The 25,445-nt window shown below is 41.5% G+C and overlaps 2 protein-coding genes and 1 long non-coding RNA gene across 3 annotated transcripts; all 3 read right to left on the bottom strand.

The window, feature by feature from the left end:
- Window positions 1–7,607: 7,607 nt before the first annotated feature.
- On the bottom strand, window positions 7,608–9,469 carry LOC134039601 (uncharacterized). Its single transcript, XM_062485565.1, has 4 exons — window positions 8,897–9,469; window positions 8,489–8,656; window positions 8,152–8,247; window positions 7,608–7,933 (listed from the first exon to the last, which is right to left on the bottom strand). The coding sequence occupies exons 1-4, from the start codon at window positions 9,392–9,394 to the stop codon at window positions 7,622–7,624; spliced, it is 1,074 nt and encodes a 357-aa protein (XP_062341549.1). The 5' UTR covers window positions 9,395–9,469; the 3' UTR covers window positions 7,608–7,621.
- A 6-nt stretch (window positions 9,470–9,475) lies between these two features.
- LOC134039602 (uncharacterized) lies at window positions 9,476–13,470 on the bottom strand. The gene is made up of 4 exons (XR_009932802.1): window positions 13,257–13,470; window positions 12,620–12,647; window positions 9,942–10,018; window positions 9,476–9,848 (listed from the first exon to the last, which is right to left on the bottom strand). It is a non-coding gene; the product is annotated as an uncharacterized LOC134039602 (long non-coding RNA).
- A 7,550-nt stretch (window positions 13,471–21,020) lies between these two features.
- On the bottom strand, window positions 21,021–23,659 carry LOC134039546 (uncharacterized). The gene is made up of 3 exons (XM_062485458.1): window positions 23,086–23,659; window positions 22,106–22,866; window positions 21,021–21,945 (listed from the first exon to the last, which is right to left on the bottom strand). Exons 2-3 carry the CDS (start codon window positions 22,376–22,378, stop codon window positions 21,166–21,168), a joined length of 1,053 nt encoding a protein of 350 aa, XP_062341442.1. The 5' UTR covers window positions 22,379–22,866; window positions 23,086–23,659; the 3' UTR covers window positions 21,021–21,165.
- Between the last annotated feature and the right edge of the window lie 1,786 nt (window positions 23,660–25,445).

The raw sequence follows: 25,445 nt of genomic DNA, 5'->3' as shown, positions 1-25,445 counted from the left end.
TCGGAGCAAGACTTGACATGCCTCCGCAGCAGCCCCTACTTCAACCCCCAGCTTATAACCATGGGGTTGATAACGTCCCGACTGCCCCAGCACCCAACGTGTTATACCCAGACTTGCAACATACTAGTCCTTTCGGTCGTATGTTAATGCAAGCCTCGCCACTGCGTCTCGTGACAGGTACCATTACTACTAGAAGTGGTCCAAAACATAGGTATGGGGTAGCGCCAAAAATGTTGCCATTAGAAAAAGAAGCAGGGGAGAATTTAGATACCTTCCCTATGATTCAAGTCCCAAATCCAAATCCTGGGGATGACGGCGATGCAACTATGTATGTTTTTAGACCATGGACAGCCGATGATGTACGGAGAGCTACAGAAGGAATTCCCCATCCAAAAGTTAAAGTACTAGAATTTGTAGCCGGGGTGAATGGCTTAATTGAAAGCTATCGACTTAATGGGCTGGAAGTAGAGAGAGCAGTTAGACAGATACTCGGCACATATTGGTGTATGATATGTGGTGATTGGAGGGGGACTGGTAATGATGGACATGCATTTGGCCCGGGGGATCCAGCTAGGCCCGATTGCGTCGGAAGTTTACAGGTGTGTTCAGAAAGACTACGAGGATGTAGATCAATACTATCATCGATTTAAAGAGGTCTTTGATAATCATAGTGGCGTACCACCCCCTCAAAATATGCAAAATGACTCGCCTTATGAACAGCAGTTAAAGAATGCGTTCCTAAAAGGATGTCTGCCTCAAATCTCTGGGTTTGTTACTAATCATATGGTAGATCATCGCATTTCTCGTTTAAATGCTACCCAGGAATATGCCCGTCATGCTGAAAAACATATTAAACAAAGGAAAAAGGCAAAAACCAGAACAACAGTGTTTTCATTAGATGAAGACGGTACAGGCATGTTTGTGTTTGACAGTAATGTAGGCAGAGAAGGAGTCAGGGGCCGAGGAAGAGGCAGAAGAAGTATTGAAAATAGAGCAAATTGTTGCTTTATATTTGGAAAAATGGGACACTGGGCAAAAGAGTGTACAAAAAGAAAGTGGAATTTATCACCAGGAGAACATGAACAAGCATGATTAGAGAGTGAAGAAGATGAATTAATGGAGAGATTGGGGAAGTTAAAAAGTGTAAAAAGCAAACGAACAATTGACTTGGGAAGACAGCGTTGAGGACGGAGAAGAGATGGTTTTAAATATTGAACATGTAAATATGATGTTACAAAAGGAAGAGAGACCAGAAATTGTGCTGATTGTAAAAGGGACAGAGGTGAAGTTTTTGTGTGATTCTGGAGCGGTTAGAAGTTTAATTCACCCAAGTGACGTCCCTGGAGTTTTGAAAACTAATTCCTGTGTTTATGTGCGATCAGCTAGCGGGCTGATACACAAAGAGGGCTTATCTGCATTAACATGGCTAGAGGACCCGGAGACAGGAAGAAGTGTGCAATGCCAATTTGTGCTGTCTAATGCCTGCCCATGTAATTTGTTAGGGAGAGATATGATGCAAGCACTTAACATTGCAGTGGTGCCGACCCAAAGAGGTGTCAAAGCATTAAGAATACATGACAGTAATGTGATCGAGAGAGAAGATGTTCCGCATTCTTGGTATAGCTTGGATTTAGTGAATTCGGGTCCCGGGAGTGTGACGTCATCCTTCCTCAAAACAGTCAGAGAGAGAGTGCTTCCAGGAACTAAGATGATGAACTCAGACAAGCTACATTGTACATTATATTACAAAATGTCCAAAGGATCTGAATCACATTATGAGGAACAACTATCTAAATTGTCACAGTCTCAGGTACACATTACAACGCTTTATTGGGACGATAAGGGAAATTCCGCAGCCCACTGTGTGTTGCCTTCTGATGCACGAAAATTGTTTCGTACAGGGGGAACACCGCATGTTTCGACTTCAAGAAACAGACTAACTAATTGGCAGGATATAGGCAAATTAGTTGAAAGGGGGATTGCTGTAACTGACTGGCAGTCTCAAGGCAATGGGGACAGTTATAGTCCCGATCAAGACATTTTCTCGAGAACTCTGAACTGGACAACCCATGCAAAAGTGGAAACACATTTGGATGGGAAAGACAAACCTAGACGTGATTGACATATGTTTACTTTAACAGAGGAACAAGAAGAGACGTTAAAGGAGGTTCCAGAATGTCTCTGGTCTAAAGGGAAAGCAGCAGTGGGGCTAATAAAGGGTATTCAACCAATCGAGATAACAGAAAAATCCACCTTTAGACCACATCAGAGACAATACCCATTGAAACCAGAAGCAGAGGAAGGTATAGATCCAATCATTAACGATCTTTTAAAAGTGCGTGTTATAATTCCTTGTTTAGATTCACCATGCAATACCCCGCTCTTTCCTGTTAAAGGTGACATGACATGCTGTTTTTGGATGCTTTTATATAGGCCTTAGTGGTCCCCTAATACTGTATCAGAAGTCTCTTTCCCGAAATTCAGCCTTGGTTCAGAATTACAGCCACTACTCGAAGTCCCACAAGGAGCTTTCCTCAGAACGCGCTGTTTTGGTGTCTGTAGCTTTAAATGCTAATGAGGAGCGGAGGGGCGGCACCATGCGCTAATGTTTACAATGGATGTATCGCAATGGCTGTTGCCCCGTTGCTGTAAGATGCCTCGAATTTGCCCATTCTCATCTGATAACCCTGGTTTGCAGAGGTACACACTCAGTCATTTCAATGAGGGGAAAGGCGGATATCGCGCGCGCCATAACACCAACAGCAGAACGGTTATACAAATAACAAAGAAGTGTACAACACTCACGTTACAGCATGTTTATTCACACACATACTTGATGCTATCTACCTTTCCATTAGCGACAGTAACTCAGCTGTTAGCTGCAGAGCTAATGTTACAGTCACATTCTAAGGGTAGCAAGCTAGGTAACCATATACAGTAAAGCTACAAAATGATATAGCGTTAGTTAACTTACTTGTCCGAAGTTAGTAGCTGGACGAAGGAGAGTCAGTACTGATCCAGAATTTAATTTCAGCAAGGCCAGTTTTGTATTAGCTCAAGTTGAGGAAACAATCGTGGCTGAAGTGTCTGGCGCAGACATACAAAACAAATGCGCCTACAACAGAAGTTGTGTAGGCGCATTTCCAGAGAAAATAAAATTAAGACACTGGGTCTTCAGAGGCTCGGATGAAGGAACTGTAAAAAGATTTTAGTTTTCATTTGTACATCCAAACTGAGCAAATTTAATGCTTCGTTCGTTTGCAAGCCATGATGTCTCTCGAGGATAAAAACACTTGCACGGTCTTAGCTCAGTTTCTTATGGGCGGGCCAGATTCTCTGGGCGGGCAAAGCAGAGAGAGGGGAGGTAACCTTCCTCCTTGTGACGTCACAAAGAGGAGATTTTCAAACAGAGCAATTGAGCCTTCATTTTCTCAAAGGCGGAGAAGAACACCCAGGGCTTGGTTTACACCTATCGAAAATTCTAGCCACTGGGGGACCAAAGGCAGGCTAGGGGAACTCATATTAATGTTAAATAACCTCCTAAAGTGAAGTTTTCATGTCATGTCACCTTTAAGAAGTCACCTCCCTCTTCTGGGTGGAGGATGGTACAAGATTTACAGGCTGTCAACAAAGCAGTGATACCGCGGGCCCCAACAGTACCAGACCCATACACTCTGTTAAACGATTTAAGACCGACAACTAGGGGAGTCTGGTGGCTGAGCGGTTAGGGAAGGTTGCCAGTTCGATTCCCGGCCGTGCCAAATGACCTTGTGTCCTTGGGCAAGGCACTTCACCCTACTTGCCTCGGGGAGAATGTCCCTGTACGTACTGTAAGTCGCTCTGGATAAGAGCGTCTGCTAAATGACTAAATGTAATGTAAATGTAACAACTAAAATATTTTCTGTGGTTGACATTAGTAATGCATTCTTTTCAATACCAGTACATCCTAATAGTCAATTTTGGTTTGCGTTTACTTATGAACAGAAACGCTATACCTATACAAGAATTCCACAGGGTTATTGTGAATCTCCTACTATTTTCTCTCAAGCTATGTCTGCTAACTTGGCCAAATTTACACCACCAAAGGATAGTGATAAGATGTAAATTCTGGAGAAGGCAGGCCGGAAGGAGTCACGACAAAGGAAAGGAGTTGACTTGGGTTTATTAGTCGGGCAGCCCGGATCAAACAATCAGTTCAAGACGAGCTGATGGCATGAGTGAGAACTCTGTCTCTCAGATGTGCTTAAATACATGAGTTGGACATTACATATATAGAATGACACAGAATTGCTTCCTTAACGGGTCTTCAGTGGTCAGTACACTGATACACTAGAACGTTCAGCAGGTGAAGTGATCGTTAATCACATAAGCCTTATTTGTACATGATTTTCCTCACTGTCTCCCCTCAGTCTGGACTGCATGCTATATTCTGCTCAGAGGGGGCCTCGCTGTATGACCTCTTGACCTTACAGAGACACACGCTGTACATGTATCCAGAAACTCTGCCTTACAGTTCCTTCCTCTTTCTATATTTGTAAATCAATTTTAAGTGATTTGCATCCTGCGAAACCTCTCTACAAATGTCTAATAAGCCTGCACCCTTTAAATCACTATGGAACCAAGTTGAATTCCCATCACAATTATCAATGATGCATGAGTTATCAGCCATCTGTAACCTATACTCGCATAACCAAAATCCCACTCCACACTTGACAAAGAGTGAGTAAAAGATCATGCGGCTAATCTACTCTACACTTCACACTTAGACAATCACTTGGTCAAAACTCCTTTCCTTTTAAGGATAAAATCACCAAATGTCATCTAGTGTGACAAAACAAATTCACAACACGCACATGCTAAATATACATAACTCTCAATAAAATTATTACATCACCCCTAAATATTATTCCTTAGTACATCCCTACGACTAGGAAGGCTGTAAACTTTTTTTAATTAAAATTAACATCACACGCAAACAAGTTCCAAGAAAGAGAATGTCTTCTATTCGTGGTTCAGCCGAACTCGAATGTCTCTCTTAGGCAGGACCTTTCCGTCTCCTGTCCTTCTCCATCTGTTTGACTCAGTTGCAATCAGAATTAGACATTTCATGACCATATTTAACCAATATGACCTATGAAGACAAATTGGCACTAGAAATGGGGTTTACTGATAGAAACGAATGGTTGGAGTGGATTATGTATACAGCCCATCAGAATGGTCAGTCTAATTGTCTTGCCTGTGCAAAAGCAAGACCACAACTTGGCACAGTGCCTTTTAAGCTGACTGATGAGAAAGATCCAGCAGGTTTACAATGTGTTTTGCAACTTTTTGAAATACTTTATATACCACTACAATCACAATGTAAAACTATATCCTTATTGTTCCCTTGAGTTAAGAAAATGGATGTCCCACCATCAGTGACAGTATATCAGGGAAATTACACCTGCTTCTTACGAACAGAACAGGGTTATGGTGTTGGGACACTCCCACATACTTATTGTAGCCACACCATGGATATTACTAAGAATCACGGTGACTACTTGGCAGTCTGGTTCACTGATCACACCACGATGAGAGCAGATTTGTGGTGGCTGTGTGGAGACATGAAACTGTGCTCTCAACTTCCAGCAAAGTGGCATGGCAGCTGTGCACTGACTCAACTACTCATGCCGTTTCATCTCTTCCCCACATCTGATTTTAGATCCTTATCTCACCAGTTCTCAGGGCAGGGTATCACCAGGAGGTGGCGTTCTCAGGTGCCAGGAGGAGCATTTGATCCTCATATTTATATAGATGGTATAGGGGTACCACGTGGAGTTCCTGATGAATATAAGGCAAGAAATCAGGTGGCAGCAGGCTTCGAATCCCTACTGTTCTGGTGGTCAACCATTACTAAGAATGTTGATTGGATTAACTATATTTATTACAACCAACAGAGATTTGTCAACTATACTAGAGATGCTGTTAAAGGTATTGCAGAGCAACTGGGCCCCACTTCTCTGATGGCATGGCAGAACCGAATGGCCCCGGACATGTTGTTAGCAGAGAGGAGGTGTCTGTAAGATGTTCGGTACACTGTAAACCCAAATAAGTTAGCAGAACTCAAAAAAACTAAGGCAACTGATTGCCTTACATTTTTTAAGTTAATAAACTTAAATGTTATGTTTTCAGAGTTTAAATATTTGGATTTGATGCTACATGTACCTTTTGATTACAGTTAAATTAAAGTGTTTATTTAGTCAACTCAAATATATCTGTTCTTGTGACACAAAGTTTTCATTCACCTCTCCAAAGGGATTAGTTAACAGAACTTAGAAAAAATAAGTACACAAATTCACTCTGTTATGTAAACTTGACTCAATTTTTCTTAGTCTCCATTGCATTTTTTTTTGTACACAAAAGTCAAACACTTTGACTTAGTAAACTCAAAATGATTAAACTCAAACTTAAAAGCTTTGTGGCAACTTATTGCCTCACTTAAATTGAGTACAACCAACTCAAATGTCTATTATTTTCTTGCCCTTGCCCATTTTCTTCATCGCTAATATTTAAAAGACAGAAGAGAAATAATCACTAAAATGTACAAAAAAATGCAAAAGGAATGGGAATGTATACTTTTGGCGCAAATCTAAACAAAATCTTGTTAAACACTTATCAAAAAAGCTCTACACTGCAGAGGCATTATTTTTCACAAAGGAAATCCCTTTGAACTCCTCTCTCCCCTCACCCAACTTTCTCCATTTCTAATCCTCCCCTCAATCTCTCCTCACTCCTCTTCTCCCCTCCCCCCCTCCTCACCCTCTCCCAAAGTTTTGGGGCAACTTAATACCTCACTTAAATTGAGTACAATAACTCACTTTGGTAATTGTCTTTTTCTTTCCCATGCCCATTTTCCTACATTGCTAAAAGACAGAATAAAGAGATAATCACAAAAATGTACATGCTAAAATGTATACTATTTGGCTCAAATGCACTGCAACTATAAACAAAATCTTGGGTAATTGATTAACAAACCAGCTGAAAACCTGCAGAGGCATTAATTTTCACAAAAGAAAGCCCTTTGAACTAGACTCACCCTTCCCCTCACTCTCCCCAACCCTCACTCTTCCTCTCCCCACGCTCTCTTCCTCTCCCCACGCTCTCTTCCTCTCCCCACGCTCTCTTCCTCTCTCTTCCTCTCCCCACGCTCTCTTCCTCTCCCCACGCTCTCTTCCTCTCCCCACGCTCTCTTCCTCTCCCCTCGCTCTCTTCCTCTCCCCACGCTCTCTTCCTCTCCCCACGCTCTCTTCCTCTCCCCTCGCTCTCTTCCTCTCCCCAAGCTCTCTTCCTCTCCCCTCGCTCTCTTCCTCTCCCCACGCTCTCTTCCTCTCCCCACGCTCTCTTCCTCTCCCCTCGCTCTCTTCCTCTCCCCTCGCTCTCTTCCTCTCCCCTCGCTCTCTTCCTCTCCCCACGCTCTCTTCCTCTCCCCTCGCTCTCTTCCTCTCCCCACGCTCTCTTCCTCTCCCCACGCTCTCTTCCTCTCCCCTCGCTCTCTTCCTCTCCCCTCGCTCTCTCCCCCCCCTCTCAATTTCTCTTCCCTCCCCTAACTCTCTCCCAAAGTTTTTGTGGTCAAGCTACTTTTCTACATCAACAAGTCATTCTTGAGAGTCTGCAGCTTGGGCGACAGTTTACCATCTTCCAGACCAAGTAAAATCTTCTGAATGAAGTCAAAAGTGTTGGTCAATCCCATGGGATAGCTGAGGTGTAGTGCATATATCAGTCCAAACATTACCAGGAAGGCATCAGCAAGTCTGGGGAGGCTGACCACAATGTCATTTTCAATGACGACAGATATTTTCACAGGCTGGTAGTGAACTGGGCTTGTGTCATTGTCACTGATGACTGTAAGGAGGGCCAACGCAACACCTCCAAACTCTGGCTCAACGGACTCTTCCTGTATGAATGAGAGATACATTATAAACTGATCCATTCTTTTTTTTGGTTGACAAATTATCTCCTGCACTAAAGTATGCTAGTCATGAACTAGATTCAATGTTCTACGAAGCCAAAATTATACTGTTATGTAGTCATATTAACAGAAAGTGCAAAAACATTTGTATTTTGATGAATGTTCACCATATAAGTGCTACTGTTAATTATTCAGAGACTCACTGTGCAGGTTCTGAAAAATCCAGATACTTCCTCACGCAGATACACAGGGAGGGCATGGAGAACAGTGGTACGCGTGGTGTGGATGTCATGCAATTCCTTTAACAATAAAAATAGAAGTTGAAGATGTTGACCTGCTTTTAAACCGTCCAATCAGAACATGTCCACAATATTCACATCACATGTTCACATCTTTAATGCAATCACACAAATAGCTAAAACAATGTGAATTGTGAGTGCCAATTGACTGTAGACCAATTGTAGAACTGAAAAGCTAATTTGAATAATTTAAAATGTACAACATTAGAGCTTCAATCTATGAAATGTATAATCTCTTCACCTGGGCATCATGGACTTTGAACATTTCAGCCAAAGCATCTGCCGTCTTCCCAGTCTTGGATGCCTTCTGTCTGAATAAGGTCATCAGTCGAGGAAGATGGCGATCAAGCTCAGTGTAGAATGTGTTGGGCAGGTTCTGGTTTGTAATCCGTTGGAATTCTGCATACACCTAAAAAAAACAGAGCAAAAGGACAATACAGCTATATCAATTAGTCAGTTCAAAATTACTCAAAAGTGAGTTTCTTCCCCACAAATTGTTATTTGCTCCTCCATACATTCCATAAGGAGCTGATGAGTCCATTAATAGCCACAATATGAAAGAACCACAACTATCACTTTAAACTACACAGAATATGCCATACTTTATCATCAAATGAAAAACTGGAAAAAGAGGAGTAATCCATATTACCTCAGACTCCATTTTGAGAGCAGGCCAAAGGTCCATGAGCTCATTTACTGGTGGGCCTGTATACATATTCACTATGTTCTGTCGCCGCAGGGCAAACGTGGTCTGCATCATCTTTCTAATGAGGGGTAGGTTCTTCTCAGTCTTCTTTACTTCGTCATCAATTTTCTGCCTCAAGTGCTCAAGACTTGAGGGATCTTCACCTTGCGGAAAGTTGGGTAGAAAGTTGACCTCTGCTCGTTTGGGTCTTTTTATGTTGGAGTGTGGAGGTTCTTTGCCAGGATTTCCTCTACTTCTTTTTCCAGCATTTACAGTGACCTCCTGACATCCAGCCCGTCTCATCTTGGTCCTGTAGTTGCCCATTTTAAACTTGATGCTGTTCTTCCATCCATTGCATCCAGTTTCCGATCCTACTTCCTGAAGGCAAGGATGCTTGGCCACAAGAGCCTCAGCTGCCATTGTGATGTCTCTATCACTTGGATAAGCCTTGAAGCCATACATGGAAGCTGCAAGCTTTTCCAATATATCATGCTTTAAGTCTCTAGTCAACTTCAGGTGTTTGTTGTTTTTCTCAAATTCGTTAAGTTTAAGCTCGACGTCAAATGAAAATAGGGGAATTGGAAAAGGACCTGAAGGCCATCTGCTAAGACGTTCTGGAGATGACAGACTTGAAAGTATTTCAGTGGATGCAAGAGAGCTGGTATCTTCATCAACAGAGATATGCACAACAGCCTTTAGTGGCAACTCTTCGATATCGGAGAGGGATGTAAGTTTTCCATCAAAGTCTAGATCTTCATATTGTAAACTAAAATCTAAGTCTATTTGCAACTGTTCTTTTATAATCCTTATCAATGCATCAACAGAGGCTGGTCGTGTACTCAGTTTAATCTTTCTTGCTTGATCTGGCTGGACAACCCGAAGGACCATGGGTTGTGGGGACGCATCTGCCATTGTGCTATCAAAACAAGACAATTAAGATATGATAATGAACTGCTCGATTAGAGTAATAAATAAAGATACAATGATTTATTAATAAAGAACTACTCACCATTGGCTAGTCTGAGTTCTCTTTCACTTGTATGAAGCGCTTGGGAGTCAACAGCAGCAAGCCATCTATCTTATATCCTGGGAGTGGAAAAGTATCATTGAGATCAGATTGAAGATGGATTGACAGTCTTGTACGAGTGGCTGACAGCTCATAGTACCTAAGATGTTCTACATACCAGGACTCATAATCAGAACAAAGAAAAGAAACATTGTGATTCACAAGGTAGATCTGTTCTATTTTGCTAAATTTGGATAGTCCACTACTGACTCCAACAGACAGAAACATTCCACAGACATAGTCTGTGCCATCAACGGTCACCTTTGATGTTTGGTAGATTGTGTCACTAGTTGTTTGTGTTTTAATGTGTGCCATAGCTACTTCTGGTAGAGCTGAAACCAGAACAGAGTCAACTCTGGATGCTTGTGTTCTTGGCTTGAAAAATGATGGTGCAGCAAGATGATATGCCATCATTTGTTGGTGTCTAACTGCCATTGTCTTTAAAATATTTTTGAAGTTTTGAGTGTCATGCACTACTCTTTTGAAAAAGCGGTGTTTGGCCTCAAACCGCATGGTCCAAACATGCAGCAGGGGCCCAAAGCACTTGACTAGGGTGGGATAATGCTCAACATAATGATGTTTAGGACGAAGCTTAACCTCAGGGAAGACCTCTAGTAGTACCTGCCTATGATCACTGATTTTGCACTCAAAATAGTCTAAGGTTGCATTCGTATACGATGGACGCAGAGCTAACTCCACCAACTCTTTCAATTCCATCAAAACTGCCCATGCACCTTCACCCTCTGGTACTACACCACCTACAAGCAATGGAAGCACACGGAGCAGTGTGGCATTTTCATGCCCATTGCCACCTATTGTTCCTCGAGACGTAAATGTCTTTGGAATTGGGTGAGGTTTATCCACTTTATCAGTGTGCTGATATGGGAATGATACAATCTTTTGGTTCAAAGACTCCAGAGTGAAGTACTTGAGCCGGATCTGCTCCTTAATGCAAAGAGAAAGCTCCACAGGAACGATGCCTTCCAGAAGATCATGCAAGATATCTGGAGGAAATCCTGTGATTGGATGGAAGTAATTCAGGGACTCTTGCAAGACACATCCACGCTTAACACCAAAGTGACTGCTCAAAGTTTCACTTTCTTGAACATGATGTACATGAAGGTCATGGTTGGCTTTGGTTCTCTGAGAAAACATTTTCTCTCTGACTTCAGTTGCTTGAAACTGTTCTCTTGTGGCCATACAGAATCTGCAAACATAGCCAGCTCTAAATGACTCCACAAAGCCACTCAATCCATGGGCCCCCAGATTATCCGCAGAAACACAAAAGATGGTGCCTTTGACATTCTGACCAACCTTTTCAATGAACACACCATCCTGTTCAAGAGTACGAACATCACGCAACAATGGCGCGAATACAGCTGCATATCCATACTTATGGAGGTCTGTCACTTTTACTAGCATTGCTAGCTGTATAGTGTGTAATGCTGATCTGTATTTTGGTGGCACATTGGCAAGGACCCAGTAAACAGCAAAGAGTTTGTGAATTTTACGTGATGTGCCAAGCGGGTTGGCAATTTCAAGGTCATCAATGTATATTTGGAGTGGTAGGATGAGATCCCCTGCTGACAGTAACTCATTTTCTAGAAAATGAGAGCCATTAGAGCATGACACATATTGGCCAGGCTCAGTATTCTGTTCAGTTATCTTGTTGAGAATGTCTGTGTTCTTAAACAACTCCTGAATCATTTGAAGGATAGGAACATACATGATGGTATGTCCAGGTTGCTCCAACAGATACTCTACTGGCATTACACATGGATAGTTGCGCTCAATAAAGGTTTTTCTGCGCTTGGATGAAGACAACTCTGCACCTTTAGAGGTAGCAGTAAACAGAACATTGGAGTCTATGACAGCACTAACAATTTCATCCAGTGTAGGTTCTTCTATATTGTGACCATTTCTCTGCAATATCTCACTAATTGCCTCCTTGATCAGTGGCTGAGATAAGGAGAATATCTGACTCAAGTGGTCTACTATTTCCTGTGTAGCTGTGTTTGAGACATGGAGGATAGCCTGCATCTTTAGGAATAAGGAAGATACATTCATTTTGAGTTGATTTTTTAGATTGTCAGTGTCACACTGATCATCATCCCCCACCTCTGTACTCTGGCCTTGACATTCTTCATGCAAATCATTAGAGACCTCAGAAATACTGGCCTGGAGATTCTGTGGATCACCAATGATGATTTCACTTCGAAGGTTTGATGCAAGACTTAATTGGTGTGCTCTACTTTTATGGGAATTGAATGAAGAGTACACATTTGTGCTATAGTCACAATCCTTATATGGGCACACCACTTTTTCATGACTTTTTAAATGCTTTCTGAGATGACACAAAACAGATTCCGAAAAAGGTTGCTGAAATGTGCATATAGGACATTTAAATAACACAGGGTCCTGACTCTGCTCTGCAATACTGCTAAGTTGTGCAGTATGATACCGTGACAAATGAGTTCTCAGTGCATTAAGCGTTTTAAATCTACACATGCAATCATTATGTAGACATGGAAGGGGGCTAACGCTTGAAAAGTGGCTGTGCTGTAGTCTATAATGTTTAAATAATTGTATTCTGTAATTAAAAGAAGCTGAGCACAACTTACACTGCCAGATCATAATGGAGCCAGCAACCTGGAAGTCAAGAAAAAAAAGTCAGAAACTTAAAGCATGTCGGGCCTCCATCAAAAATATTCAAAGTTAATTTAGTGAGGCGAGGAAACGTGCTAATTGTTAGCAAACAGTCCAATTCAGTAGTGTTTGCTTAGTACATAGGTTTTAAATTCAGCACGTGGGCGAACTACAGCTTGGCAGTGCAAGACCACAACCTAGCTATTTTTAATCAAATGGCCTGTTAAAGCCGCGAACAATAAATTTTTCTTAATGCTTTTCAATAAAAGTTGACAGCCCTACTTTGGTATCAACAGTTTTTGCAAAAATAGCCAACTATAAATGTATACATTTTACCAATCAACATTATACAGTAATTGTGCAGATATTTCAAGCATGTCTGTAAATCTCCTGACTCAACTCCTGGTTTAGGTCGGACACGTGAGCTAGCTAGCAATTATCTGGCTAACACGTCAATACAGCTAACAGCCACGGCATGGTCAATTAATTGTTAATTCCATAAATGAACAACATGCATTACCAAACACCTCATATTCAAACATCCAAACCGAATGCATCACACTGCAAATATAATTTTAACAATTTGAGCTTGCATTTTCCTCGCCTTCTTACCTTGGACTTTAGGTGCCTGAGGACGGTTGGTTTGGCTTTGCAAATCCCGCGTTGCATTCAATACGGTTGCATTGTTCAACGTGTCTTCTTTGTTGAGCAGCGCATTAAGTGCATTGCGCCACCTGCCGCTTCGGAGCGTCGATAATTATACTGTTCGACCCATTTGGCAGGATCATTACAGTTTTATTGCTGAGCTTCTAAACCAGATGTCTTAATTATTCCCTCATATGTTGTCTTTCTTGATCATACTAAAGTTGCATACAGTATGTGATTGCATGCATCCTCTGGGTTAGCGTTAGCGTTGGTGTTAGCATAGTGATTGTCATAAATGAGTAGCCTTGTAGTGGTCGCATAGTTCAGGTAAATCAAAAAATAACAGTTCAATTAACTCAAAAGGTAGAAAATGTCACACAGACTCAACATATTTGAGTAAGTTGGATTGTTTTTTTTAAATTAAGTTTACGCTACTTAATATATTTAATTACTTTGAACATTTGGGTTTACAGTGTACACATTGTTGTACTTTTATCCCTAATAACAGTGCTCCTGATGGGAGCATAACAAAAGCTCTGGAGGGTCTTACATCTCTTTCAGAGGAACTGGCAGAGAATTCTGGAATTGATGATCCATTTACTCGTATGATGGAGAGCTGGTTCAGCCGGTGGAGCACATTCATCTCTTCACTGCTGATTTCTTTGGCCGTAGCAGTGGAAATACTCATTACTTGTGGTTGTATACCGTGCATTAGAGGCTTAGTGGCCCGTTTGATAGACAAAGCCCTTACTAAAACTATGTACCAACAGCTGCAGAACCGTGCTGATGATGACTATGACAGGATGACTGACCATGCTCATGACACCTATGATGATGCCTATGTATGAAGATCAAAAATATTGAGTGAATTCACCATGATTCGTTTAATGAAAATCTGACGAAGTGTTAAACGATGATATTGCCGACATGCTTGAAGAAGTACAAACATTTTTGTTTTATGATGATGTGAGTTTATAGTTTCATACTCTTATTTTATATTCTGTTACTTTTCTGTAGTCATTTCTTTGATTAAAGCTTGACTACAGGCATGTTGTGTTATTAAAGACATTTGAAATATGGCTGCTATAAGGTGCATAGACGTCAAATGACCACTGGATTAAGTGATATAGGGTTTTCCGGTTATGTCTGAATGTATTCTTGCCATTCAACTGGATGACTTTATTTCTTTTACTTATGTTTAACTTTTTATTAACCATGGTTTGATGTTATCACCTGTATGTTTCAGTATATTCAGGGGGGAGCTGTCGGAGAAATTTAGAATGTAAGGTTATATTCTGAAAATACTGGTGCTAGCATTCCTTTGTCGGCAGAGAACCCTCTCCCCACATTATCTATAGATGACACTAGGCTTACATAAACAAACTGACCTAGGTTGACCATTATCATACTAGAGGTGCAATAAACCATATCTGTGTTGAGTAAATCATATGGTCAAGCCTAGGGTCAGAGAACTCTGTAAGTTTCCATGTGCACGCGCACTCTGTCTCTGGGATCTATCATATTGACAGCTGAGGAGGGGACTTCTCACCAATAAATGGTCTTACCTGAAGACTGGGGAGCTAGACAAACTTTGTATTGCAATCAGACTTTGTCTCCTTGCCGGCAAGCATTAAACTATTGTACTTTCTTTAAATCCAACGACTCTGTGCATTACTTGATAAAGAAATTATCCTAACAGGGGGCACGGCTGTGGCCGTGACAGATCAACCACCCTCAACCAGCAATTTAGGGATAGATACACAGCAGAGAACCACCACCTCTGAATAGGTGTTACATTGTGATGCTGTTGTTGTGTTATTAGTATTGAGTTATATTTGTTAATAAAACCCGAGAAATCATAAAGGAATTATGCTTAAGGCACCATAATGGCTAGCAGCGGCACTGCTCCAGTGCGTCTTCGCCCAGTGCATGCAGTAGAATAGTCACCTGGATCCTCTCGTCCTTTCCGTCTGCACCACTCGCGGTCATGTATATTTGGAAGCGCTGTTCCCATCGTCTCCAATTTTCCCCCAAGTTGCCGGTTAACACCCAGGGTTTTTCCTGCATAGAGAACATTTTGGTGCACGCCAAAGCCGTTTTCCCAAGCGCCAATGACAAATCCCGAGCGCCAAAGGCAAAAAAAGTCTGCGATGAAGAAAAAAAAAAAGCTGTGTTCATCACGCGTGCAATGCATGTCAGCGAATATGTTCTCGATAGTATGTTTCAAGAAGGCTACAGCCGAACCCTCGTTCTGTTTTGATCAATAGTAATCGAGTTGATAAGCGTGTCTTCTTGTCTGATCAATACGCAACTGTGAGGTGCGCGAATGGACAGAGTGGCCACTAAACTGTCGTTCCGCTGCGAGGGCCAGCCCGACGTGCACGAATACACCTGTACAAATGCAAATGAAATTTCCACTCAAAATGCTGACACAAGTTTGATTTACGATTTCAAACGCAGCCTCCATTGGTATTCTTAACCTGGAATGATAATATATAGTGCAGTGTTTCCTCTATGGCTAAATTTCTGCCGCCAGGTTATCAGAAATCAGGCTGTACAACATTTTAGGCCGTCTATCAGCAGTGATTGTTACGCCTGGGACACACTGGCTGCAAAGCGCCTGGACGCACAGCGCCACGATCGGTTACGACTGAGCAAAAGCTGTTCACATCAGACGCGCATTTCTCCGCGCCGGTCACCAACCCTTTCTGCTACTCTGAGCTTTCCTTTACGCTGACATGGTACATAAACATGGCATTGGCTATATCCCAGCATTGATCCTTATCCACGTTGTCCTTGTAAAATTGTTGCTGGGGGGTCATACAACAACTCCCTGTGCTTTTCAACTTAGAGAATTCATTTGATGGCTGATTTTAGAAATCGACTTGGGGGTTCTCTCTCGGTAGGCTATGTCTGCACGCATGTGTGTTGTGTGCAGCACGTGACAACTCGCTTCTCTCAAACAAACAAAACAACTACGGGCATGCTAGCTCAACGGATCAATCCTTTATTTTCATTCGTTTTCATCAGGGTAACCACATGTAAAGGACGTTCGTTACCAACATTGTGTAATTATAAAGTCTACAACTTTACAAATGTTCACCGTAGTCTACAATTAATGGAGTAAAATCTTAATAACATGTTTTTTTATTCAAATATATCAACAAATATGGTGTATTTTATCATCCTGCAGCCGATTTCGAAAAAATTCGACCAGCTGCCGAAACGATCGCTGCAGATAGCAGGCGATCGCAGGCAATCGCGGCGCTTTGAAAAAAGGAGGCGCTTCCAGGCGTGTCGCAGCAGATCGCAGCCGATCGCAGGCAGTGTGTCCCAGGCGTTAGAGTGCATGTCGGAGAATTGCACGGACACGCGCTTCACACTGCAGTTGACATTGCGGGTGTGCGTCCTTGAGAACTGTAAGTCGTATAACTTATGTTGTCAGTTAATTTAAGCCTGTTATTGTATAAGTCTATAGTTCTTGCAAATTAAAATCAAGTTAACTGGTGATTTTCTTTGTTTGTATTCTTCACCTGCTAGCTAAATTGCACACGGCTGTTGATTCGATAGCGATTGCTGCCCTTGCTCATGTTTGTATTTTAGGTGCATTATTATGTTGAAGTAGTTTTCATTAATAAAAAGTGGGTTTATTGTTAATATTTGCTACAGAATGCTTAGCCTATCAAGATCAAATGAAGCAGGCAGTGTACATGCTTCAGAGTGGCCTACCTAATCAATAGGCTAGGCTACTGACCATTTACAATAAGTTGTTACGTCAATTATTAATTGGCAGCATTTATGCCATTTAGAACATACCTTATGAGTGTAAGATGTCTTTAAGTAGCCTAACTTTATTGCTTTTGATGCAAAACACCTGGGAATAAATACATTGATTAGAAAAAAGAAGAAAAAAAAGAATATATATATAGAACTACATATATATTTTTTTTTGGAGCACCAAAGACCCATTTTGACCCAGGAAAAACCCTGACACCAACGGCGAAAGTAGCTTAAACTGTTCCATTTCCAGTTAGCTAGTTAGCCTCTTTTTTGTTGTGCTATTCTCCGTCGCGGTACCTGTTAACTGTAGCTCACTCTCTAGGAAATCGGAATCCGAAATAAATTCCTCAGGCAAAATTACGAATTGGACCACTTTCTGACACCATGTTATAATTTGCTGAATGATATACATGAGACGGCTTCTATTAGTCCAGTCCAGTTTATTGCATGCTCGAGCCGGACTTGACCAACAGCCAAAGTGCATTACCAGACGCATCACACACCTAACACTGTGCAACACTGCGCCCTTGTTACTAACCCAAACAGTATTAAAGCGCGGCAATATACACAAATGTTACACCAAATTGCTTGCTGTTATTGGGTGTGCTCACGCCTTCGGCGAGCACAACCATTGTTCTCTCGCATACTATTGTTTTCCTGTTTCTCTTTATCGTATTGTTCTTTGAATCTTTATTCAACTTATTTTTATTATTTATCTTCTATTTCTTCCGTGGCACCTTTCACCTTTCTTTTTCAAGCCGTTTCAGAGATTTACATGGGTGTGTACGTGAAACCCTAGAGTGCAGACTGAAACGCTTAGAGTGGAGGGGAGCTTCGGATGTTGTTGAAAAAATATTTCTAGTTTCCAGCATTGCCACAATTTTCGCTCTTCATGCTTCGTTTTTGGATCGATAAGATAGCTAATTTTGTGCTGGTCGTAGACAGTTGTCTGTTGAATCCAACAGACGTACACATTTGTTCAGAGTCCCACGAAAGCGAGACAAAGTCCAACTCTCGCCCCATAGAGACCAATGCAAATCTGGTGACAAAATCGTCAGAGAAAGCAAAAAGAACAAGATTTTGAAACTGCCGGTAGAGTTGTATTTCTGACCGCACAGACATATAAAGGATATCTCTGGTTTCGGCAGAGTCTTGGGTCACGGAAAATATCGTTATTTTTTGTATTGGACGTACAGTTTTGCGTCTAGGTTAACTTGTTTGAGGTGTGGATTCTAGCTACATTTCTGTTATTCTCTCTTATAATCGAGCTAGCGCGATGGCTCTCCATAACTAAAAACGTTTCGACTTCTTTTCCACAATCGACCAAATTGACCAAACAAGGTATGTACATTGAGCTTAAAGTGTACATAATCTAGCTAGATCGTTTTTATTTTAGCAAGTTTCACAGAAATCTGCAAAAATCGAGGCTCAAGACTGTCATAGCTGACCGTCACGAACAGTCAAACCGGGGCTGGGGTAAGTGTTTGCTGCAGCTGGCGTTAATCCTACGAACAAACGCTTCGTAACTGGAAAGTTTTTACTTTTAATTGACGATATTGAACACAGATGTTAAGTAAATTGTCTTTACTCTAAATATCTTCTCCGTTTTCAATTTGAAGCAGTAAATCTAACACAGTAGGAATTCTCCCACGACATCCGCTCGCTCTGCTTTGAGGCAATGTAGAACAGCAGACAGATTTGAAATATGATCTTTTGTTATGGCCATTCTAGTGACACTACGACTGTCATCATACGGCGAAACCAGGTCACATAGCTAGCTACATTTTTCCAGACATAATATTCGTTACCTAGCTACAAACATATGCTTCGTAACTGAAGAGTATTTACTTTTTATTGGCGATATTGACAACAGAGGTTAAGGAACTTGTCTTTAATCAGTCCCCCTAGGATTTCGCAGGCCTTTTTTGTGATTGTTGCGGGCTAAAATTCCTGATTTCGCGGGAGCTTTTCCAAAAAGTTGCGATGAAAGTTGCGGTGTTTTTTAGGTGTTTGTTGCAATGAAATTGCGGGAGCAAGTGAAAGTTGCGATAAAAAGTTGTGAATTTCCCTCTTTGTAATTATAATTGAGTTATTGGTTGAAAAATAAGTAATTAATAAACAAACATTCATTAAAGAATAAAACCATTGAGAAATGGTTTTTAAAAAGATAACCAGGGGCAGTATATATTAGATATAGATATTCCAGGTAGCGGGTATAGTGAAAACTTTGAGTTGTTTAACCCTGAAAAGAGGCATACTCCAAGGATTCCATTCCAGAAAGAGAGGTAACGAAACCTTTTGGTACGTTTCTGTAGCCAGGGGGGAACATATGAGGCCAGGTGTCAGGTAGGACACGGATATAAGGTGAGCTACCTGCACAGGTCATAATTGGGCCACTTAATGGGAGGCAAGGGTAATTGCAGACGCTATACACCGAGGCTGAATACCTATCGGCAGCACCCGGGTGCAGGCAAATGTTTGCCGATTGATATTGAGGGTGAGTGTTGTAGGGTAGCCCCTAGACGCAACATTATGTTAGTTGGTAGTTATGTTAATGATGTTGTCTATGTATGTCTGTTTGCAGAATGCTGGTACAAGCCGCTGCTTTAGTCTCGCCCTTTTCTGTATGTTTGTTTGAAGCGAAAGCACTTGTGCACGTTGTTGTGCGGCATTTAGAGAATTATGTAATTAAATAAAAGTTTTTTATATTTATAGAAGCCTACCTCCTGTCTGAACTGTTTGCCATAACAAAGGCCCAGCACCTACCATACGTAATCAGGTGTCATTTCCATGGTAACTTACTCCGTGAAACTAACCTGCTCGCTTGAAGGTTTTCCATGCCAAACTCTGCGTTTCTACCTATGTGAAATGTGATGAAAGCATTCGGTTGGGGGAAACTGCTACAAGTTGAAATAGGCACCAATTGATATTTACTTTGTATCATGTCGAATATGATTAAAACCAAGGTGACGTCGAGGCTACTATCACAAGTGTACAGCCTAAGCAAAATGTCATACCTGTTCGTAGTATGTTTTTATATATAACATTGAACATGCTAGCCACCACTTTTTCTCCTGTAATATTAACGGACAGTGGGGTTAAATGTTCAATGTATGGACTGGCTATTACATTCAAATATATGCATTGAGCAGTTTGTCTCCCACGCCAATTGTATACGCTGCTACAGCCGTGTTTTTTTCCGGAATATGTGCTCAGATTGACCATAAACATGAAATAAAACATATCTGAAGTGTGGTGAAGTAGGACAACGTTTTTTGTCGCCGGGTGCCATGGTGGATCCTAGTATCGGAGCTCCATTGATGTTGGCTTTTAATAGTTCTCATGCCCGCGCTTAACTCAGTTGATGTACTCAGAGTTGAGTTAACAAATTCAAATCAGCTTTTCTGGAATCAAGTTTTTGGAAATTCCCATTTTAGAGTAACTCAACTCAGAGTTCAGGGTTAGGCTCAGAGTTTGTTAAACCCGCTACCTGGAATAACCCTAACCCTGGACTACAAAATGTAGCAAAATAGGCTTTACTTATCCACAACATTAAACGGATACCTAATGGATCAACAACATTTTAAGTAGCTATACAAAAAAGTCAGTTAAAAATGGAAAGTGCTATCCAAATTATCTAGGTACATTCACCTTAGTTTAACCCTTGTGTTATCTTCGGGTCGTTCTGACCCATCAGTCATTGTGACCCACCGTCGTATTGCAACAACTTTACCGCATACAAAAACAAAGTGAAGCATTTTCTTTTAACCGTTGGGCTGTCTCAGACCCCCCACATTGCGAAGGTTAAAAGAAAATTATTTTTATTTGTTTTTGTATTGGGTAAAATTGGGTAAACACAACGATGGTTCGTTATGAACCTTTGGGTCATGTGACCCGAAGGCAGCACGAGGGTTAAAGGAAACAATACAACAATTCCAAAACTCGATATCAATATATATTGAAAAGTTAAATGGTACACGTTAATTTCATTTAGTTTTGTCTGTGCTCTTGAATTTTTTAAACAACATAAAATGCACCAGAAGTATAATCTGAAAGATCACTAGGCTTAAATGCCTAGGCCTCTTCGAAGGCCTCCTCAATCTTCATCCTCCTCATCCATTTCAAAAGCTCCACTGGTAAGCCTCTGGTTGTGGTATAGGAAGACCAAGGCTTTGAGGTTGTCATTTGTGGCTGATCTCCTTCGGCTGGACAACACCAGCTTGTAGATGCTGTTACTGCGCTCAGCGTCTGCTGAGTTTACGATGACCGATTTGTATGCCAGGACACTGAGTACAGGCAGTCTCTCCTGAAGTCCATCCCAGAACACATCCAAATCGACCACTCCACACGCTGAAGCTCTGAGTGCAGCTGGACCAAGGTGAATAAAGTAGGCATCCAGTTCATCTTTAGGCACAGCACTGAAGCCTGGGATGGATTTGTAGCTGGCCACACAGTCACTCATAAATACAATGTGACGAGGGTCAAACACCCTGACCTCTTTAAGGAACTCAATGGCAGGTTGTCCATCTGACATGTATTTGTTCAGTTTGTCCTCTGCATTGTTGTATGCCTGTTCCACTCTGTTCAGAATCTGCATTTTGATGGCGAAAGACAGGTCAAGTCCCTCGAAGTATTGAGCGCATTCTTCGTAGTGGAGTTCTTTGTTGACCTCCAACTTCATATGCAGATCCTCCAGGTAGTCAAAAACTTTGGTGACTATAGGGTGTCTGCTCTGGAAGATGTCAAGAAGTGCAACGATTACTTTGCACTTATCTGCTGTGATGCTGATCTGGACCTGCAGACTTTCAGCCATGTTGGCGTCCTGGAGCATCTCGTGCAGTCTCTCCACTGATGCAGGTGTGGTTTTGCCACAAGTCTATGAATAGAATAACCAAAAAGCACATAGTATTTAATTTATACATCATTATTTTGTTTGTCTCTCTGTGTATGTTTTGGTCTGTGTGTCTTTGGTGGTAATTATCATTTGAAATGTATATTTGTAATACTGCATTATGAGCAAAGAGAATGCCACTTACATTGATTTCCTTCTCAATGAATTCCTTGTACAGTCCGAAGTGTTCTGAATGGTACTGCACTGTAGTGAACCACGAGTTCCATCGAGTGGCACATGGATTTGGAGCCATGGTTGCTTTGCTTCCTGATGGTAGTTTTTTTGTCAGGAATTGAAGATATCTTCTTTTGTGGGAGCCAGCATGGTAGAACATTTGGGAGAAACTAAGCATGAATGTATTCAGTTGGTCAAAAGGTCTCCGAAAGGCACCGCCTATCAAATTCATGATATGAGCCATGCACGTTACATACAATGAATTTGGGTATATGGGACTGCAGCGCAGCTGTATAGGCCTTCTTCATGTATGCTGCATTATCAGTGTTAAACACCATGACATCATCATTATCAATGCCGTACTCTTGAAGACACTTGACAACAGCCATAGACACAGTGGAGTGGTTACACTCCTCAAAGAACACTGTGTCTGCGAGGTAGGCCAAAATTCTTCCAGACTCATCCTTCTCCAGTGGTGCAATTAGAATGTTCAATACACATCTGCCCTCTATATCTGGAGTTTCATCAAATATGACTGCAACAGGCTTTTTGGCTAAATTAGTCTTGAGAGCTTCTTTCTCCTGCAGGTAGACGTCACCCAAGTATTTTTCCTGGAGTTGGTGGCACCCAGGTATTGCTCCACCATTGACAACCTTCTCTTTGAGGAATTTTCTTAATGCTGGATGGTCACTCTTGGAGAGTGGAATGTTTACCACTGTGCATGAGGCCAATCTTCACAAATCTAAGGGCATAAGGGGAAAAAAAACATATAATTAATTATTTTCCTTTCATTATCACCCTGTCTAATACCATACACACCTCATTCATCATATTTTCATTTATAGCTTTCACAATGTTTAAACATGTTACTTGTTTAATTTAATGTTAGGCCTATGTTCTTGATTGCACACACACACAAACACATACACAGAGAGATATCTATTGATTTACTGACTAACCCTTCCCTTAGTTTAGTCTTACTCATACGGCATTACTGTCTGTTCCTTTATGTTTCTTTCTTGTTTATTGTTATCATTATTTTCCCTTTAGAATAACACTATGGAGTTTCTGGAGCCGCCAGGTAGGGGGCTACTTTCTGCTGGACTATTCAGTAACTTATTTTCTGTCTTGCTTTGTCTTGTTTTGCACTTGCTTGATGTTTGACTGTGTTAGGAAAGTTGTCGGCAAGCTACCCTATAGCTATCACAAAAACATTACAAAGAAGCTGACGCTAGAGCACTTATTACTAGCACCAATGTCCAAGCGTGTTAACAAGCTAGCTAACATTGCTAACGAGATGTCTTGCTAGCGGCTAAACTTGGCGAAACCTATTGACATTTGCTTACTTTGTTTACGACAAACTAGCGAGTCAACAACCTTCCTAACACAGTTGAACATCAAGCAAGTGCAACACAAGACAAAGCAAGACAGAAAATACATTTCTGAATAGTACAGCAGAAAGCCTGTAATGTAGCTCTGGCAACAACGAGAGAGAGATCATATTGACATGCAAACGAGAAAGCACACCAGTGCTACATGATAAGCTATACCAACGTTAACATTAACAGTGCGTGTCCACTGCAGCGACGCGAATCGCTTGCCATCGCTCGCCTTCCCACAGTTCACCACGCTCGGGGGCGTTTCAAACAGATTAATGTAAAATGTAGTTCTCTAAAGTCACTGTTGTAGTTGTCATGGCTAAGTGTGCAGACTTGGGTTTACGTACTCGCAACATCGATCAAAATACAACTTGTATACAAAATACAAAAATGTTTAATAGACATAAACGTTGACGTGTAAAAAACGTTTTATTATATTACTCAAAGTCTGCTAATCTGTCGATACGATAGGGAGTTCCAGCCAGGCTAGCTAGCTAGTTACCACAGAACGAAATTACGTAATGTGACTAGACTGAATTTGAAAGTACAAGCACCAACAACTTCGGCAACCTTGCGCCATGCATCGTTTTTTTATTAACATCTCTGTACGAATACAGCTATGTATCGTACAGGACTGGGTAACAGTCCTGTACGATACATAGCTGTATTCTCCTCCACCTTGAAACCTAGAAAGCTAGAAATGTTCACCATGGTTGCTACGTTACGAGAAACAAGAAAACACTCCGATTGGCCATCGCTAGCGAAAATCCTCATTTGCATAAAGTTGAGAAAGTCGCTACCCACAATACACCACGCAAGCGATTCGCCAGGCTCCATTGAAAATGAATGGAAAACATTTTGTCGCTCGCATCGCTGCAGTGGACACGCACTGTAACCATGCACATTCAAAACAACTTACCTTGACTCTTTCAGCGCTTGCAATTGACCTGGATGCAACAGCCTGTGTCATTGTGATTTGTCTCGTCGTCTGACGTCTTGTCGGCGTTTCTGCCATCCCCGCCATATGTTTTGCTGTTGCAAAGTGCTTGTCAATGGAAGATTTTCTTTTATGTTCGACGACAATGTTGCATATTGTGCAAAATAATTTCTCTCTGGTGAAGAATGCCAGGGTACTGCTTTTCGCAATCTTTGGCAGTTATTCTTGTGGGCAAATGTGAGACATTCGATGCACACGTCTCAAACTCAATGCAGAAGGGAGAGAGTGAGAGGACACCTCACACTCAGTATTCGTTCGTGCTGTCAACAGTCAATGCTGCTGCCGCCTCCTGCCAGTGGCATGTACTTCCGATCCAGTTGTGGGAGACGACGATGATTGGTCAAAGTTGCGGGAAAGTTGCGGTGATTGGTTAAAATTGCAACGTCGCGCTGAATTCGCGGGGAATCGTTGAATTTGCGTGAATTGGTGGATCGCAACATCGCGAATTCCTGGAGGGTGTGTTTAATCAAAAGATGGTCTCCGTTTTCAATTTGAAGCAGTAGATATGGCTTACTGTAGAAAGTCTCCCATTGCATCCTCTCTCTAGCTTAGCTTCGGCTACAGATGGACGACAATCACGATGCATGCATTATTCTATGGAAGCAAATCGTTACCAAAATTCAAATGCAAATGCATTTCCAGAAATGCATTTTCATTTTAAGAACGTGGCTGTAAAATCGTGACCACAATTCAAATTCAAATGCATTTGCAGAAATGCAAAATGAACGAAAAAGCATTCTGAGCGGCGCAGCAGAGTGATAGCTGCTGACCGAGCTATCCATCTTGTTCGGTAGGGGGCGGTGTGTATGGAAGCAAATCGTTACCAAAATTCAAATGCATTTCCAGAAATGCATTTGCATTTGAAGAATGTGGTTGCCTTATTTGACTCATAAATGAAATTAGTAATCAATCATCCTATTTGCATTTTAATTTTC

Source organism: Osmerus eperlanus, chromosome 19, assembly GCF_963692335.1.
Source record: "Osmerus eperlanus chromosome 19, fOsmEpe2.1, whole genome shotgun sequence".
NCBI lineage: Eukaryota > Metazoa > Chordata > Actinopteri > Osmeriformes > Osmeridae > Osmerus > Osmerus eperlanus.
This window is presented reverse-complemented; position numbering and strand designations above follow the sequence as displayed.